The following is a 17,501-nucleotide window of genomic DNA, read 5'->3' on the forward strand; positions in this document are numbered from 1 at the left end:
TAAGACAAGGAGTAGCAGAGTAGGACATGAATTTTAGTAGCCACCACATGCCGTCCTATGGTAGGTAAAAATACTGACGTCTTATTGACTTCAGTGGAATGCTGCCCCGGCACAGAGGATTATGCTAGCCGATCCCAACAGAGGTTTGGGGCCTAAACATATAGTTAACTTAGTTTTATTGTTAACTGCCTCAAATAAATAAATAAATGCAATCCATTTCAAACACTAAGCCCAGATAAATGTTTTTATTGTGACATGATCATGGTTCTGGAAACCAGGAAATTGAGTTCTAAAGCTTGTTCTGACAAGCACATTCTCTGTCACTTTGCCTCCGTCACTTACTTGTCACAGGCTCCCCATCTGTATAATGGAGCTATTTACCCCCTTACAGGGACTGTATGAATATATGAAATGTTGTCTAAGGCCCTGATCCAACAAAGCACCAATGCATGGGATTACCTGCTTAGCACAATATGTGTGTCAGTTTTTTTGAAAGAGGAGGATGTAAGTTTAGATATCTCCTGTTAGAAATTTTGTTAGTCCTTCTGCAGAGTCGTAGGTTTATGTTCTCAAAAATCCTTTACATAGTGTAAAATATTATACATCACTGGAAACACAAAATAGCCCTCATTGGGAATATTTAAAATTTTACAGAATAATGTGTTTTTTAAATCTGTTTTAAGGGTCTTGAAGATCCATGTTCATGACCTATAGAAACTCAGATGAAAAGTACTGTGAATAAACTATTTTTCTCTGTTCTAGTGGGTATTCCCACAATTAAATGGTGTGGAGCTGAAGGAGACTATAATGTAATGGTGATGGAGTTGTTGGGACCAAGCCTTGAAGATCTATTCAATTTTTGTTCAAGGAAATTCAGTCTGAAGACAGTCCTGTTGCTTGCTGACCAAATGGTAGGAAATTGCTTTCACGCTCTTGATGATGAAATCTACTTGTCATATTAAGGTTTTCAAAGAGCGTTTACTCAGCTATATCCCTTTTCAGGAATTCAGAGGTGGGTGGGGTTTGTGATCTCTTTTAAAGGTTGTAACACTCAAAATTAGGTTTATTTTTGTAAATGCAAAACTTTTAAATCAATAATTTTGATGAATGTTTAAATTAAAACAGTTTTTACTGGAATTTAAATATTCTTCTGAATTGTTTACTATCTAGACATTGTTACATTGTGCTAGTGCAAAAGAGCCAGAAAGTGAAGCTGAGTAGAAACAAACGTGAAATTTACTAAGGTGAGGGAACTGGAGAAAGATATGAAAACAATATAGTGAAAAGTAAGCTGTTTGTAAAATCCATTTCTTTTAATAATCTGATATTTTAAATGATAAAACAGGTAAAGAAATTTGTTTTTAGGACTGTTTCTAGTAACAGAAATTCATGCACAATGTCTCTTGAATTAATTTCTTCTCTGTATCTAGATTAGTCGAATTGAATATATCCACTCTAAGAATTTCATCCACCGAGATGTAAAACCTGATAACTTCCTGATGGGTCTGGGAAAGAAAGGCAATCTGGTCTACATAATAGACTTTGGGTTAGCCAAGAAGTATCGGGATGCTCGAACTCACCAGCACATTCCATATCGTGAAAATAAAAACTTAACAGGAACTGCCCGTTATGCATCTATAAACACTCATCTTGGAATTGGTGAGCTGGAGGAAGATCGCTTTCTGTCTAGCAAAATATGTATCTGTCATTTTGAGTATTCAGTTAATGAAATATACAGTCTGGATAAATCCTTTTAGCAAGCAGATAATTCTTTTGCAGCTGATGCATTGATATGTACTATTGGCTGAGCTTGCAAGGCTTACACTCAACTTGATGCTGCCTATTTGTCATGCAATAACTTTTGAATGCTGCATCCAATAAATTCCAAAATTTCAGGAAATATTTTAGGCAACAATATGCAGAACCCTGTTGATGTTTGGGGGGAAATTAGAAAACTGAAAGGGTGCAAATGTGGAGGGAGGAGAGGCACACAGAGTCCCTGCCTCCTATTTAGCAGAGCCACAAATTCAGACACCTCTGCAATTGTCTATAAATCAAATAACTGATTGATAAGAACCATTTAACACCTTTTGACATAATATCCCTATCTCATTTCTGGCCATCCTCCCAATAGAGTTTAAGATGTTGAAACCCTGAATCCCAGGAGGAAAGAAAAGATATAACAATAGTGGGGGTGGTTAAGTTGGGCTTATGTGTGTGATTTCTTTAGGCTTATGTCTGCAGGTAGGAATAAAAGCAGGAAACTAATGGTTCCAAGGAATTAGCAAGTTTTTGCATAACTGCAAGAGGGATAACTGTTTCTAATTATTGGCAAGTTTAAGATGGACTTACTGACCTTTAGCCATATATTATGTATTTGTAAGGCTTTCAGTGACAGTTTGTGGCATAAACATTTTTGTACCTTCACATCAGAACATCAAATCTAACAACTCCACTTTTATACTCTTGTAGAGCAGTCTCGCAGAGACGACTTGGAGTCCTTGGGCTATGTACTGATGTATTTTAACCTGGGCTCCCTCCCATGGCAGGGACTGAAGGCAGCAACAAAAAGACAGAAATATGAACGTATCAGTGAAAAGAAAATGTCTACACCCATTGAGGTTTTGTGTAAAGGATATCCTTGTAAGTTATCCTTTTGATGGTGTATTGACAAAGTTAGCTTTTTTTTTTTTACTTGACATTGAATAGTAGGTTCTATTGCTATTTAAGTTTTAAGCTATATTAATTTAGTGATTACTTTGACATCTGTTCATAAATAGGCATATCAAACTCCATGATGGGCTAAATGTTTATGTACATGGACATCACACTTGCTTGTCAGGACCTCCTCTGTCCCTTGACCAGCTCTCCTCACCTTCAATTTTATATTTTTTTTTAATGTGTATTCACTGGGACTTTGGGATTGAAAGCGGTCTCTCCTGACTCTGTACTTTTATCATACTTTGTGCTCTTGTAAAAATGCTGTGCTGTATGAAGATAGACAAAAATAATTATTTATAGGAGTTGACCAGTTCAAGGTTTTCATCCCATTGTTTGAATGGGCTGGATTGCAAAGTCAGATGCACCAATAGTATCTGCTGTACTTGGGAACATGGAGAATAGGAATTACCATACTGGATTGACTATATGATCCATCTGATCCAGTATCCTGTCTCTGACAGTGGCCAACACCAAATGCCTCAGAGGAAAATGCAAGAAACCTTACATTAGGCCGGTGTTTTCCCCCACATTTGATCTGCCCAGTCACGCTGGCCGTTCCCCCCAAAATTTAGTTATCTTCCTAATCTCTGGCAGTTAAAAATTGATTTAAACCCTGACACGCAAGGTTTAATCTCTTCCACAGTTTGTTTTATCATTAACTAAAAATGTGAACATTTTTGTTAGCCGTATAAATGTCCAGTCTTTGAATCTTGCTAAGTTCTTGGCCTCAACAACTGCCTGTGGTGACACTTCCACAGTTGGAGTAGTGTGAAAAAGATATTTCTTTTCATATGTTTTGACTTTTGCTACCTTTCAATTTAATTGATTGTCCCTTTGTTCTTGTGTTACAAGAGGCAACAGAAGATCCTGATCTATCTTCTCTGTACCATTCAAGTTGTCAGCTTTGTTTCCTTAAAATTAAATACAATGTGAATGCAACATTATGGTTGAAAATATAAAAAATGGGAATCTTGCAGTCTAAAGTTCTCAAGGAACGTTAACTCTGCCACTGTGTGTATGTATAATTTAATTTATTGCATGGAGGGTGTAGCCCTAGTGTGTGTGTGTGTATATATATGTGTATATATATGTGTATATATATACACACGCATATATACTGGGGCTGTCAAGCAATTAAAAAAATGAATCGTGCTGTTAACAATAGAATACCATTTATTTTAAATACGTTTGGATGTTTACTACTTTTTCAAATATATTAATTTCAGTTACAACACAGAATACAAAGTGTACAGTGCTCACTTTATATTTTTTATTACAAATATTTGCACTGTAAAACAAAAAAAATGTATATTTCAGTTCATCTCATACAAGTACTGTAGTGCAATCTCTTTATCATGAAAGTTGAACTTACAAATGTAGAATTATGTACAGACAAATAACTGCATTAAAAAATAAAACAATGTAAAACTTTAGAGCCCAAAAGTCCACTCAGTCCTACTTTTTGGTCAGCCAGTCACTCAGACAAACAAGATTGGTTACAATTTTCAGGAGATAATGCTGCCTGCTTCTTGTTTACAATGTCACCTGAAAGTGAGAACAGGCATTCGCATGGCACTGTTGTAGCTGGTGTTGCAAGATATTTACGTGCCAGATGTGCTAAAGCAGTGGTTCTCAAACTTTTGTATTGGTGACCCTTTTCACATAGCAAGCCTCTGAGTGCGACCCATCCCCGCCCTTATAAGTTAAAAACACTCTTAAACATATTTAACACCATTATAAATGCTGGAGGCAAAGTGGGGCTTGGGATGGAGGCTGACAGCTTGCAACCCTCCCACGTAATAACCTCGCGACCACCTGAGTGGTCACAACCCACCGTTTGAGAATTCCTTTGCTAAAGATTCATATGTCCCTTCATGCTTCAACCACCATTCCAGAGGACATGCTTTCATGCTGATGATGGGTTCTGCTTGGTAACGATCCAAAGCAGTGCAGACTGATGAATGTTCATTTTCATCATCTGAGTCAGATGCCACCAGCAAAAGGTTGATTTTCTTCTTTGGTGGTTTGGGTTCTGTAGTTTCTTGTGGGTTCTTGCTCTTTTAAGACTTCTAAAAGCATGCTCCAGACCTCATCCCTCTCAGATTTTGGACGACACTTCAGATTCTTAAACCTTGGGTCAAGTGCTGTAGCTACTTTCAGAAATCTCACATTGGTGCCTTTTGTGTTTTGTCAAATTTGTTGTGAAAGTGTTCTTAAAACGAACATGTGCTGGGTCATCATCGAGACTGCTATAACGTGAAATGAATGCAGGTAAAACAGAGCAGGAGACATACAATTCTCCCCTGAAGGAGTACAGTCACAAATTTAATTGACGCATTATTTTTTTAACGAGCATCATCAGCATGGAAGCATGTCCTCTGGAATGGTGGTCCAAGCATGAAGGGGCATATGAATGTTTAGCATATCTGACATGTAAATACCTTGCAACATCGGCTGCAGAAGTGCCATGCGAATGAACACTTGTTCTCACTTTCAGGTGACATTGTGAATAAGAAGCAGGCAGCAATATCTCCTGTCAATGTAAACAAACCTGTTTGTCTTAACGATTGGCAGAATAAGAAGTAGGACTGGATGGACTTATAGGCTCTAAAGTTTTACACTGTTTTGTTTGAGTGTAGTTACGTAACCAAAAAAAAATCTGCATTTGTAAGTTACATTTTCACGATAAAGAGATTGCACTTCAGTACTTGTATGAGGTGAATTGAAAAATACTACTCTGAAAACTATTTTTTATCATTTTTCAGTACATATATTTGTAATAAAAAATAATATAAAGTGAGCACTGTGCAATTTGTATTCTGTGTTGTAACTGAAATCAATATTGAAAATGTAGGAAAAACATGCAAATGTTTAATAAATTTCAATTGGTATTCTATAGTTTATAAGTGCGATTAATCGTGATAAATTATTTTGAGTTAATCGCGAGTTAACTGTGATTGACAGCCTATATATATATATAAAATATAAAACCCAAACGTTTAAAGTATTAAAAAATCCAAAACACTACATGATTCCACCGGACTCCTTGTTGTTTTTGTGGATACAGACTAACATGGCTACCGCCTGATACTTGATATGATTTCAGTGTGGCTTATTCAATGTTTTAAACATTCCCCATGTTTATTGCCTTTATGTAGATGCAGGCTATGCCACATTTTGCATTTTAAATACATAGATGTGTCCAATAGCAAAATTGAATACTCTTCCATGGAATTTTACATAAATAGAGACTGGCCCTATCCTGAGAAGTACAATATAAATTAAGAAGCAGTGAATGGCACACACAAAATAAGACAGTCTTTCCTGTCCACTGTGCTCATTGCTACTGTAGGAGTCTAACCTGTTCTTTCCTCTCCCACCTTCAGCTATTTTGGTGGGGACTCTTCCCTCAGATCATGTTCTCCGCTGCTGGCAAGTAGAGTCTCTACCTACTGTGTGATTGATGATGAAATATGGAATATCACACAAATCCTTCCTTTGATGCCCACATCTTTTTAGATGGAGTCCATTCAGTAGTTTATTTTCTACCATTTCCTTGCTCCACCCTGTCTCCGTGCCATTGAGACACAGTACTGTCTCCTCCAGGTCCCAGCATTATGGTTTTGATTTTTCCTTTCGTTCAGGGGATTCTGTGACATTTATATCCTTGAACCAAATCTTAATGTATTTAGGCTTTAGAATTTCTGTACACTTGGCAGTGTAAATATTACAGTTGCCCCAGGAAAAATTAATAGCTTAGCAACTAAAATGGTGCTGCATCTTTTTGTTTGCTTGATGTGTCTGAAGGAAGTGTTGAGAAGATAATGTTACATGTAGAAAAGGATGATAAAACTGTACTATCCCAGAAAACAGTACATTAATTTTGGAACAATTATTTAAAAGTAAATATGAAGCTAGTAAACTAGATTTCTCTTGTTACAGCCGAGTTTGCTACATACCTGAATTTCTGCCGCTCTTTGCGTTTTGATGACAAACCAGACTATTCTTATCTAAGACAGTTATTCAGAAACCTGTTCCACCGACAAGGCTTCTCCTATGACTATGTATTTGACTGGAACATGCTCAAATTTGTAAGTAGAGAACATTGCTGACTTAGTCAAAGAGGCCATTGGAAGAATTGAATTCTTCTATTTAGGATAGCTGCTATATATTTTAAGTTTGATTTCTTTACTAACAGTGTATATTTTGACTGTGCTACCCTAGACTCCCTGTGTTCAGACATTTCTGAGGGCCCAGCTTTCTTTTGGTGTTTGAGTGCAGTCTGAAAGCTTGAAGATGATTTTCTACAGTGCCTTTTCATTTCTTTAGTAAAGAGAGAGAGAACATTGGCTTGAAGAAATACTGAGATGTTCAAATCAACTAGTACGTTCCTTACACTAAGAATAAAATCTTAAGGGGAATTGGAACTTCTCATTATGAATTAATAAGTGGCAAGATGTTAATTTTCAAATGAGATCACTATTGAAACTCTCTAGTAAATTTATTCCTTAACTTGTAGGTGAAAATGTGTTACATTTAATTCTTTACATCGAAAATCTAATTTCTGTCACTCTCTGGGATCATAGTACATCTACACTGCAGTGCAAGTCCAGAGTTAGTCTACACTGATTGTTAACCCTATATTAAAATTTTTCTAACCTGAGCTTGAACCTGGGGCTCCAGGATCCATACTGCAGCGCACAGACCTGAGTCAAACCAGCCACATCCCAGACTCCCTGGTGCCTTCCTGAAATGTAGCTGCTCTAGCCCTTTGACTGTAGTGCAGTGCGGGAAAACTTGACCATCCACCCTGCAAGTTTGAACATCCCACCAACACGTCTTGCCTATCAGTCTTTTTGGTCTGTGTGGTCTCAGCATCGTGAAGAAGGTGCCTTTTCAGGAACTTATTTTGCTTTTGTTTTCACTCCTGTGTCAGGAAATGGGCAGAGCTTCCGTGAACCGCTGGTGGACATTGTGGCAGTGTTTTTTGGCCCACCAAAAGCAACTGAAAGAGATTATGATGGACCACGAGGAGGAGGAGAGGGAGTACCCAGGCGTGGCAGACCTCTCACTGGCTAAGGCTGTTCATGACATTCCATATAGCTGCTGATGCCCCCTATGTAGACTAGTGCTTTTGGCGCAGGGCCACAAGAACAGACTGATGGAATCACATCATCATGCAGACCTGGGATGACCAGCAGTGTTTCCAGAACTTTTGCATGAAGAAAGCTGTTTCTGGAGTTTAGTGAACAGTTTCCCCAACCCACTAGTGTAAAGACATGCATGAAGCCACCCTTACTGGTCCAGAAGCAGGTTGCTGTAGCCATCTGGAAATTGGCTACCCCAGGCTGCTACACCTCCGTTGCAAACCAGTTTGGTGTGGGTAAAGTGGTGGGAGAGGTTTCTCAGTCAATCAGGCACGTGGTTTATCCCAAGGTGGCGAGCATAAAAGATATTCCTGAAGTAACTGCTGATTTTGAGAGAATGGGGTTTTCCAGATTGCAGTGGGGCCATTGATGGGTCTCATATGCCCATAGTTTGCCCTCCTCAAGGAGCACAAGAGTCTATAAACCACAAAGGGTACTACTACCTTGTTCCCACCATTCTGAGAGATTTGTTTGTAGATGAAACAGTGGTCTGGGCTCAAGCCGGAATCTGAGACCAGGCTTACATTGCAGGGTAGACATAACCAGTAATTACTAGAAATCACTGTACCAGAATAATGGATGTCTAATACCTAGAGTAGGAGGAACAGGACAATAATTGATAATGAGGGAGAACTTTCGCACAAGTGGCCTTCCCCAAAGTAGGAAATCTTTTGATTGAACCCCTGTGCTCAGAATAATATTTATTGGAGTTTTTATTATGCTTTTGTACAGAAAGGGTTTTCAAAGTTTGCAGAGTCTGTTGCTCTTGGGACACCTGATCAATGCTGCATTCTGGAGAGATGTAGGGAATGTTTGGGACAATATAATTCTGCTATTGTAGCTCTAATTCTGGTGATCTCCATCCCAGTTTTCTTCAAGCTATTCGTTGAAACAAAATTTCTGATCTTGCTGCTGCCCATCCTACTTTCATTACTATGAATCTCAGATCATTCAAAGAAAAATTTGCTGCATCTCGTTTATCAGAAAATGCAAACTACACAAACTTATAAAACATCTACAAAAACAAATAATTTTTAAAACTTTATATTGCATTAGTTCCCATGTTGTGTCCCTCCTAAACATAGAAGATGACACACACCTTGCTTGGAAAGGCTTATAATCTGGAGGAAAAAAAACCACCAAGGGAGGAGGAAAGGGGCAAAATGATCAGGGGGTGACTGAACGCTTTTTGTTATGATTGGTTTTTAAGTGAAATTCTAATTCTCCACCATTCAGCCCCGCATGTATTTCCTCCAGACCAATTCACAGGTTCAGTTGCAGTGTTCTTATGTCTGTCCACCTCAGCATTCAGTCCTTCAGCATGGATGAGCAGTTTAAAGTATAAGTTAAATAAGTAAGTCAGTGATTTTGTCAGCTGCTTTTGTTATGCCTCCGGAAAGAGGTGTATCTTCAAGAGGGATTTAAATGAAAGAAAGGAACATGGCTTTATAGATCAGTTCAGGAATGGAGTTGCATACACAGAGGACAACATAAGAGAAAGCATGGTGACAGCTGAGAGATGTGGACGAATGGGGTCAAAGTTGGCATTATTCAAACCCCTAGACATCTTTGACAGAAGAGACAAGAAAAAAAAAGTGCTAAATAGAAGTTTGCGGTAATGCCAGGAAAAGTTGATGCAGTACATAAGTGAAGGGAATCATTCTGCATATTCAGAGGGGGCCAGGGATGTGATCAGATCAACTGGTAAGGAGATCTTAGCAGCTGCATTTTATATGGATTGAATGGGATCTACAGAAATTTGTGCAAGTTACATAACTTAGTTTGCGAGTTCAGAATATTGTTTGATCAATGCCCTACTCCTGGATTTTTTGAAAGTTGGTAGTAGCTTGAACCAGATGCTGTCCTAATGCTGATTCTTGCTTTTCACTTCAAAACTAGATTACTGCAATGTCCTCTGCCTGTAGCCTCCCTAAGAGTTTCAAGCAGACTCAGCTTGTGGAGAATGAAATGGTTCAGCTCTTGAGATAGTGATATGCTAAGATTATATTATACCAGTGTTTCATACTTCTGAGTGCAGCTTCAGGTGCTGATTGATGTAAATCTTGAGTGATATGGAACCCTAAAGATTGTTTTACCACTATGTCCTGTCACAATGGCTAAGGGCTTCTCTTCACTACTGGGGTAAGTCGACCCAAGTTATGCTACTCCAGCTAAGTGAATAACATAGCTGGGGTCCATGTAGCTTAGGTCGACTTACCCCAGTGTCTTCACTGCGCTGCGTCAATGGGAGACGCTGTTCAGTTGACTTCCCTTACTCTTCTTAGAGAGCTGGAGTACCGGAGTCCACCAGAGAGTGCTCTGCCATTGATTTAGCGAGTCTTCACTAGAGCTGCTAAATCGACCCCTTCTGCATCGATTGCATCAGTGTCAATCTCTGTAGTGAAGACAAGCCTTTACATCAGCAGGGTTGTTTCTGGTGTATTTTTTAGACCTAGGAAAAGGGTGTTCTCAGTCAAGTCCTTCACCTATGAATTCACTCCTCTTGTGCTCTGTGAGTGTGATCAGCTTTAGGGTAGAAAGTAAGATCAAGTACAATCAGATCTTTAATTGGTATTTTCCCATCAAAGCAGGTTCTGGGGTTTGTGAGGTCAACTTCCGAATTTTTGGAAGAAGGCAATTACTGTTACTTGTAACTGTTGTGAGGTACCCAGATGCCATGACAATGGACATGTGTTAGGTAGGATTTCTGACACCACAGTCCTTCTCATAACTATAATATCTGGATGCTATAATGAAATACAAATTAAATTAAATACTGTAGTTTTGATGGGAACTTACAGCAATAGTAACAAATGGTCAGGTTCTGTTTCACGCTCCATGTGTTAAATGTTATTTTAGTCATTAGTATTTATATGAAATAGAGTACTAAACTCAATACTCACCCTAATTGTTAACTAGTCTCATGACTTACAGGGTGCAAGCAGAGCGGCTGAAGATGCTGAACGTGAAAGGAGAGAACGAGAGGAAAGATTGAGACATACACGAAATCCTGCAGTACGTGGTTTACCCTCCACTGCCTCTGGGAGGCTGAGGGGAACGCAAGACGTAGCTCCGCCTCCTCCCCTTACTCCAACTTCGCATACTGGTAAGTAATCAAATTCCTGGGGCAGACTCATCTTACAGACTATGCTATTCTTCAGCTACTTCCTCGTTACTGAAATATACCATTTTGTAGTCCTTCAAAATCAATTTGAGTAAATAACCAGGATTAGGGAGATATTTTGTAAACATACTCTCTGTAAATGCTGTTCTTTCCATAAATTACTGGAAGAGATTTTCCTTTCTGCTGTGCGTAATAATTGCCTTGCTACGTGCTAGTCTAATTTGGATTCTTGCCTTAAATACCTGCTTTGGTTTGGTAACAATTAAACACTTTACTCACTGCAAAAAGATCATCTTTTCCAAGCTAACTTTTATTCTTAGGACATTCCATTTATAGTCGTTACATTTGTAAGTGTTTTGCTGAGTCCCCACTTCAGACTAATAAATGTAAAAAATAGTATGTAAAGAGATTTTCCCTTATGGTGATTTTATTTTCATTGTATACCAAAATGATTTTCTACTTATGTAAGGAATAACATAAGGTCCCATAGGACTGATCTATTATTTTTTCCTTCAAGGCTTTTTTAAAGAGTTAAGTACTGAAGTTGGGCTTAGATCTTTTATTGCACCTCAGCATAGTTATCATGAGAAAATAGATTTCCAGCACAGTGGCAAACTGAAATGACACCTTTGATCTTGCTGTTACATAACAGATCAGTAATTCCGTACTGACTTCCACTTATTCAAATAATAAAATCAATTTCTTTTTCATAACATTACCTCCGTAGAACCTCACTGCAGAAATCATGTGTCAAGACATGCTGTTACTGAACATATTGGAACAGTAGTTGAAGGGAAGCACAGAGCTCCCTCAAGCCCCATCTTCCTGCTGGAACCGACCTCTCCCTTTTTACTTCATATTACAAAAACAAATCTCATTGTTAGTTTTAGGTTGAAAAGTTCACTTTTTCAAATTTTTGATGTTTTAATTCACCTTTGGTCTTACCCAAAATTAGGAATTGCCGAATCAGACCTGTGATCCATCTAGTCCAGCATTCTGTTTCAAACTGTAGCCAGTAGCAGATGCTTCACAGGAAGGGGCGAGAAAGCCCGCAGTTGACAGATGAGGGATAATCTGCCCCTCTCTTTTCCCCCCCCATGAAAGTTTTATCCTTTTCCTTCATTAGAAATTGGGTTAAACTCTGAAGCACAAGTTTTAGAAACCTTTCATACTGTTTAATATTAGCCATTATAACACTAGATATTCTTTTTATCCATACAAATGTTTGCTCTCTTTCTGAAGTGTGCTAAAGTAGTAGCCTCGTCAACATCCTGTGGCAGTGAGTTCCACAGTCAAATTATGTATTAAACAAAAGAGTATTTCCTTATATCATTATGTCCCCTGTTCTTGTGTTATGAGATGGGAAAAACAGAAGCTTCTAATCCACATTCTCTAGACCATTATTTTATATACTTCTATCATGTCCCATTTTATTAATGTTTCTCCTTCAGACCTCCCTATGGTAGTGGCTAAAACAAGGGAATGTCTTAAAAATGCATTTCTCTCAGTCTATTCTGATAACAAATGTCATGAATGCCTCCAATCTAGGTTGGGGAAGACATTTAGGGTCTCTGTCTGTGGACTTTGGAAGCCTAATGAGGAGCAGTTCCTCATAAACTTGCTAGAGCTGAGGGCCATCAGGCTGGCTTACAAATCTTTTCACCACAGATCAGAAACATAATTGTGTTGCCTCTGTCTATAAGTAATCGGTCTATAAGTAATCGGTGTGGATGGTTCATTACAATAATATCTGCTCTGCACTTAACACTTTAAAAAAAAAAAAAAAAAAAAAGGTTGCTTACATCAAATGGAAGGGGACACCTCATTGCAGTCCTGAATTTGATGGGTTAGTTGTTGTGGCTCACCACTGATCGCATCCGACCAGAAGATTTATAGGTTCTTATCCAATTCAGACTACAGAGTTCAAGAACTCAGAGAGTTCTATATCGGGAGAGGATTCTCGGGGTGCTTGGCAAGAACACATACACTGCGGACAATACCAAATGGATAAAACCTTTATTGAAATTAACATAAAAATAAGAAATGCATTGAAACTTATAACTGCAAAACAGTAAAAGAATTCCAGAACTCCTGGTGGTACCATTTCTAGTAGAAGTACCTTAACCTAACATACTCATACCCTTCCTTGAGGACACGGTAATAGGAGGTGAAGGACCAGCCTCACTCCTGGCATGCCTGATTACGCGATGGTGCTGGCTTCCCCAATGGTTAGGAATGTTGAGTATTATAGTGTACTGCACAAGCTGTGCTAATAGCGTGATAGAAGATAGAATAGATAGATGAAAAGGTAATCTATAGAGTATAGGAGAACTGGAAAAAGCACTCCAAGAAACCGAAGCTTCAGGAGTTAGAAGAGCTTAGAATTTAGAAGAGCTGAACCCAGCAGAAGCTACCTCCTAAGAGCTCTCTTACAAGGTATTTTATAGGATCCTGACCTATGTAATTCAGGCCCAACTTACTATACCCAAATCTTATTTCCGTACCCTACAAAATTAATGGGTACCCTTCTACTATAGATTAGTGGATTATGACACTTACTTTCTAAATATATTCATAAGCATTATCTCATTCGAAAACTGCCAACCTAGGCTCTCTTGATGACCTCCAAGTTGTGGTGTACCCTGCGGTTACCAACCAGCTGTAGAAGCTGAATAAACCTGTGATGTGATGTGGATAGTTCCTCCCTCTGGTTCCCAAAAGTTCAGGGACCATTCTCATCTGTGCCAAAGGTTGCCAGCCTTTATGCTGACATATTCTTAACTGATTATACTTTTTGCAATATAGCAGATCTTACAGGCCGGTAGGCTTCTTGCATTTCAGCAAAACTTATTATTAGGAAACACATATCTCAACACATCCTAAATTCCAAGGAATTAATACTAATAAAATATAAGAATAAAATGGATTAATTTCAGAAAAAGAAACATATTAATTGATACTGCTGGCTGGATTAGGATTATTTTGCTAGCTATTATATCCTACTATGGGCTACATCATCCATCACAAGTAAGCATTCAGATCTTCGGTGGCTCATGTGAAGATCTGCTTGAGACCAAGCAGAGATCCCATCTGTTTTAGATACCTTTTTTACACGGACAAGAAAGAGCTCCTCTTACACCTTTCCTCCATTTCCATTCATCCTTGAAATATGGAGATTTGGCAGAAGAGACCCAGAATGATCCATAGTCTCACCTATCTGGACATGGCAGACTTGGTTATATCTGAGTTCCTGCATCTGTCCAAAGATCTTCTCTTCCCTCTTCTCCCTGCTCCTCCAAGACAAGATGATGAGGTAACTGGTTCTGTGGATGAAGGGAAAGCAGTGGACGTGTTATTCCTCGACTTTAGCAAAGCTTTTGACACGGTCTCCCACAGTATTCTTGTCAGCAAGTTAAAGTAGTATGGGCTGGATGGATGCACTACAAGGTGGGTAGAAAGTTGGCTAGATTGTCGGGCTCAACGGGTAGTGATCAATGGCTCCATGTCTAGTTGGCAGCCGGTATCTAGCGGAGTGCCCCAAGGGTCAGTCCTGGGGCCGGTTTTGTTCAATATCTTCATTAATGATCTGGAGGATGGTGTGGATTGCACCCTCTGCAAGTTTGCAGATGACACTAAACTGGGAGGAGTGGTAGATACGCTGGAGGGTAGGGATAGGTTACAGAGGGACCTAGACAAATTGGAGGATTGGGCCAAAAGAAATCTGATGAGGTTCAACAAGGACAAGTGCAGAGTCCTGCACTTAGGACGGAAGAAATCCAATGCACCGCTACAGACTAGGGACCGAATTTGCTACGCAGCAGTTCTGCATAGAAGGACCTAGGGGTAACAGTGGATGAGAAGCTGGATATGAGTCAACAGTGTGCCCATATTGCCAAGAAGGCCAATGGCATTTTGGGGTGTATAAGTAGGGGCATTGCCAGCAGATCGAGGGACGTGATCGTTCCCCTCTATTTGACACTGGTGAGGCCTCATCTGGAGTACTGTGTCCAGTTTTGGGCCCCACACTACAAGAAGGATGTGGAGAAATTGGAGAGAGTACAGCGTAGGGCAACAAAAATGATTAGGGGTCTGGAACACATGACTTATGAGGAGAGGCTGCGGGAACTGGGATTGTTTAGTTTGCAGAAGAGAAGAATGAGGGGGGATTTGATAGCTGCTTTTAACTACCTGAAAGGTGGATCCAAAGAGGATGGATCTAGACTATTTTCAGTGATAGCAGATGACAGGACAAGGAGTAATGGTCTCAAGTTGCAGTGGGGGAGATTTAGGTTGGATATTAGGAACCACTAGGAGGGTGGTGAAACATTGGAATGCGTTACCTAGGGAGGTGGTGGAATCCCCTTCCTTAGAAGTTTTTAAGGTTAGGCTTGACAAAGCCCTGGCTGGGATGATTTAGTTGGGATTGGTCCTGCTCTGGGCAGGGGGTTGGACTAGATGGCCTCCAGAGGTCCCTTCCAACTCTGTTATTCTATGATTCTAAGATTTCTTGTCACAGGAGAACAGCATCTGGTGCAACTGACTGCTGGTCCCTCAGCTAACAGCATAGCTAATGAATTTCTAGGGCTTGATGTTTTATACTTGAGCTGAGGAGATCAAGACAATCCTGTTTGTCTTCTACTAAATAAAACAGGTTTAAAGGGTAGGAATAAATCAGTTTTCCTAGTGGAAAGAGGTGAATAATGGGGTCCCCCAGCAATCTGTACTGGGACCTGTACTGTTCAACATATTAATGAATGATCTGCAAAAGATGGTGAACAGAAGTGGCAATGTTTCTGGACAATATAGAATTATTCAAGATAGTCAAGTCCAAAGCAGACTGCGAGGAGTTACACAGGAATCTCACAAAGCTGGGTGACTGGGCAAGAAAATGGCAGATGAAATTGAATGTTAAGTGCAAAGTAATGAACATTGGAAAAAATAATCCCAACTATATGTATATGATGGATTCTGAATTAGCTCTTGCCACCCAAGAAAGGGATCTTGGTGTCACTGTGGACCGTTCTCTGAAAATGTCCACTCAGTATGCAGTAGCTGTCAAAAAGGCTAACAGTCTGTTAGGAACTATTAGGAAAGGTATAGAAAATAAGACAGAAAATATCATCATCATCAGAATCATAATGCTCCTGCATAAATATATGGTGTGCCTACACCTTGAATACTGTGTCCCTAACCACCTCTTTCTCCACTGAGGGCTGGCCATCTACTCCCCATGCTGTGATGCCCAGCGCAGCAGTCTGGGAGCTGACCTTGTTCGTGAAGACAGAGGCAAAAAAAGCATTGAGTACATTAGCTTTTTCCACATCCTCAGTCACTAGGTTGCCTCCCTCATTCAGTAAGGGTCCCACACTTTCCTTGGCTTTCTTCTTGTTGCCAACATACCTGAAGAAACCCTTCTTGTTACTCTTGACATCTCTTGCTAGCTGCAGCTCCAGGTGCGATTTGGCCCTCCTGATTTCATTCCTACATGCCTGAGCAATATTTTTATACTCATCCCTGGTCATATGTCCAACCTTCCACTTCTTATAAGCTTCTTTTTTATGTTTAAGATCCGCTAGGATTTCACCGTTAAGCCAAGCTGGTCGCCTGCCATATTTACTATTCTTTCGACTCATCGGGATGGTTTGTCCCTGTAACCTCAACAGGGATTCCTTGAAATACAGCCAGCTCTCCTGGAGTCCTTTCCCCTTCATGTTAGTCCCCCCGGGGATCCTACCCATCCGTTTCCTGAGGGAGTCGAAGTCTGCTTTCCTGAAGTCCAGGGTCCGTATCCTGCTGCTTACCTTTCTTCCCTGCGTCAGAATCCTGAACTCAACCAACTCATGGTCACTGCCCCCCAGATTCCCATCCACTTTTGCTTCCCTCACTAATTCTTCCCGGTTTGTGAGCAGCAGGTCAAGAAAAGCTCCCCCCCTAGTTGGCTCCTCTAGCACTTGCACCAGGAAATTGTCCCCTATGCTTTCCAAAAACTTCCTGGATTATCTATGCACCGCTGTATTGCTCTCCCAGCAGATATCAGGAAAATTAAAGTCACCCATGAGAACCAGGGCGTGCGATCTAGTAGCTTCTGCGAGTTGCCGGAAGAAAGCCTCATCCACCTCATCCCCCTGGTCCGGTGGTCTGTAGCAGACTCCCACCACTACATCACTCTTGTTGCTCACACTTCTAAACTTAATCCAGAGACACTCAGGTTTTTCTGCAGTTTTGTACCGGAGCTCTGAGCATTCATACTGCTCCCTTACATACAGTGCTACTCCCCCACCTTTTCTGCCCTGCCTGTCCTTCCTGAACAGTTTATAACCATCCATGACAGTACTCCAGTCATGTGAGTTATCCCACCAAGTCTCTGTTATTCCAATCACGTCATAATTCCTTGACATCACCAGGACCTCCGGTTCTCCCTGCTTGTTTCCAAGGCTTTGTGCATATATAAGTATATATATAAGTATATATATCGTATATAAGCACTTGAGATAACCTGCTGATTGCCC

At 40.0% G+C, this 17,501-nt stretch overlaps 1 protein-coding gene across 7 annotated transcripts in view; it reads left to right on the plus strand.

Moving 5' to 3' along the window:
* The window catches only part of CSNK1D (casein kinase 1 delta), an 87,975-nt gene that overhangs the window by 30,122 nt on the left and 40,352 nt on the right, over window positions 1–17,501 (plus strand). For all 7 annotated transcript variants that reach the window (XR_005227709.2, XR_005227710.2, XM_043528993.1 and 4 more), the window contains 5 exons: window positions 763–911; window positions 1,431–1,659; window positions 2,473–2,643; window positions 6,664–6,812; window positions 10,803–10,974. Coding sequence is in view for 5 of the 7 variants with exons in the window: in XM_043528993.1 (XP_043384928.1) it covers window positions 763–911; window positions 1,431–1,659; window positions 2,473–2,643; window positions 6,664–6,812; window positions 10,803–10,974 (870 nt within the window). In the remaining 2 variants the exon portion in view is untranslated. The remainder of the gene's footprint in view (window positions 1–762; window positions 912–1,430; window positions 1,660–2,472; window positions 2,644–6,663; window positions 6,813–10,802; window positions 10,975–17,501) is intronic.

The sequence above is a fragment of the Chelonia mydas genome, chromosome 14, assembly GCF_015237465.2.
Source record: "Chelonia mydas isolate rCheMyd1 chromosome 14, rCheMyd1.pri.v2, whole genome shotgun sequence".
In the NCBI taxonomy this organism is placed as follows: Eukaryota; Metazoa; Chordata; order Testudines; family Cheloniidae; genus Chelonia; species Chelonia mydas.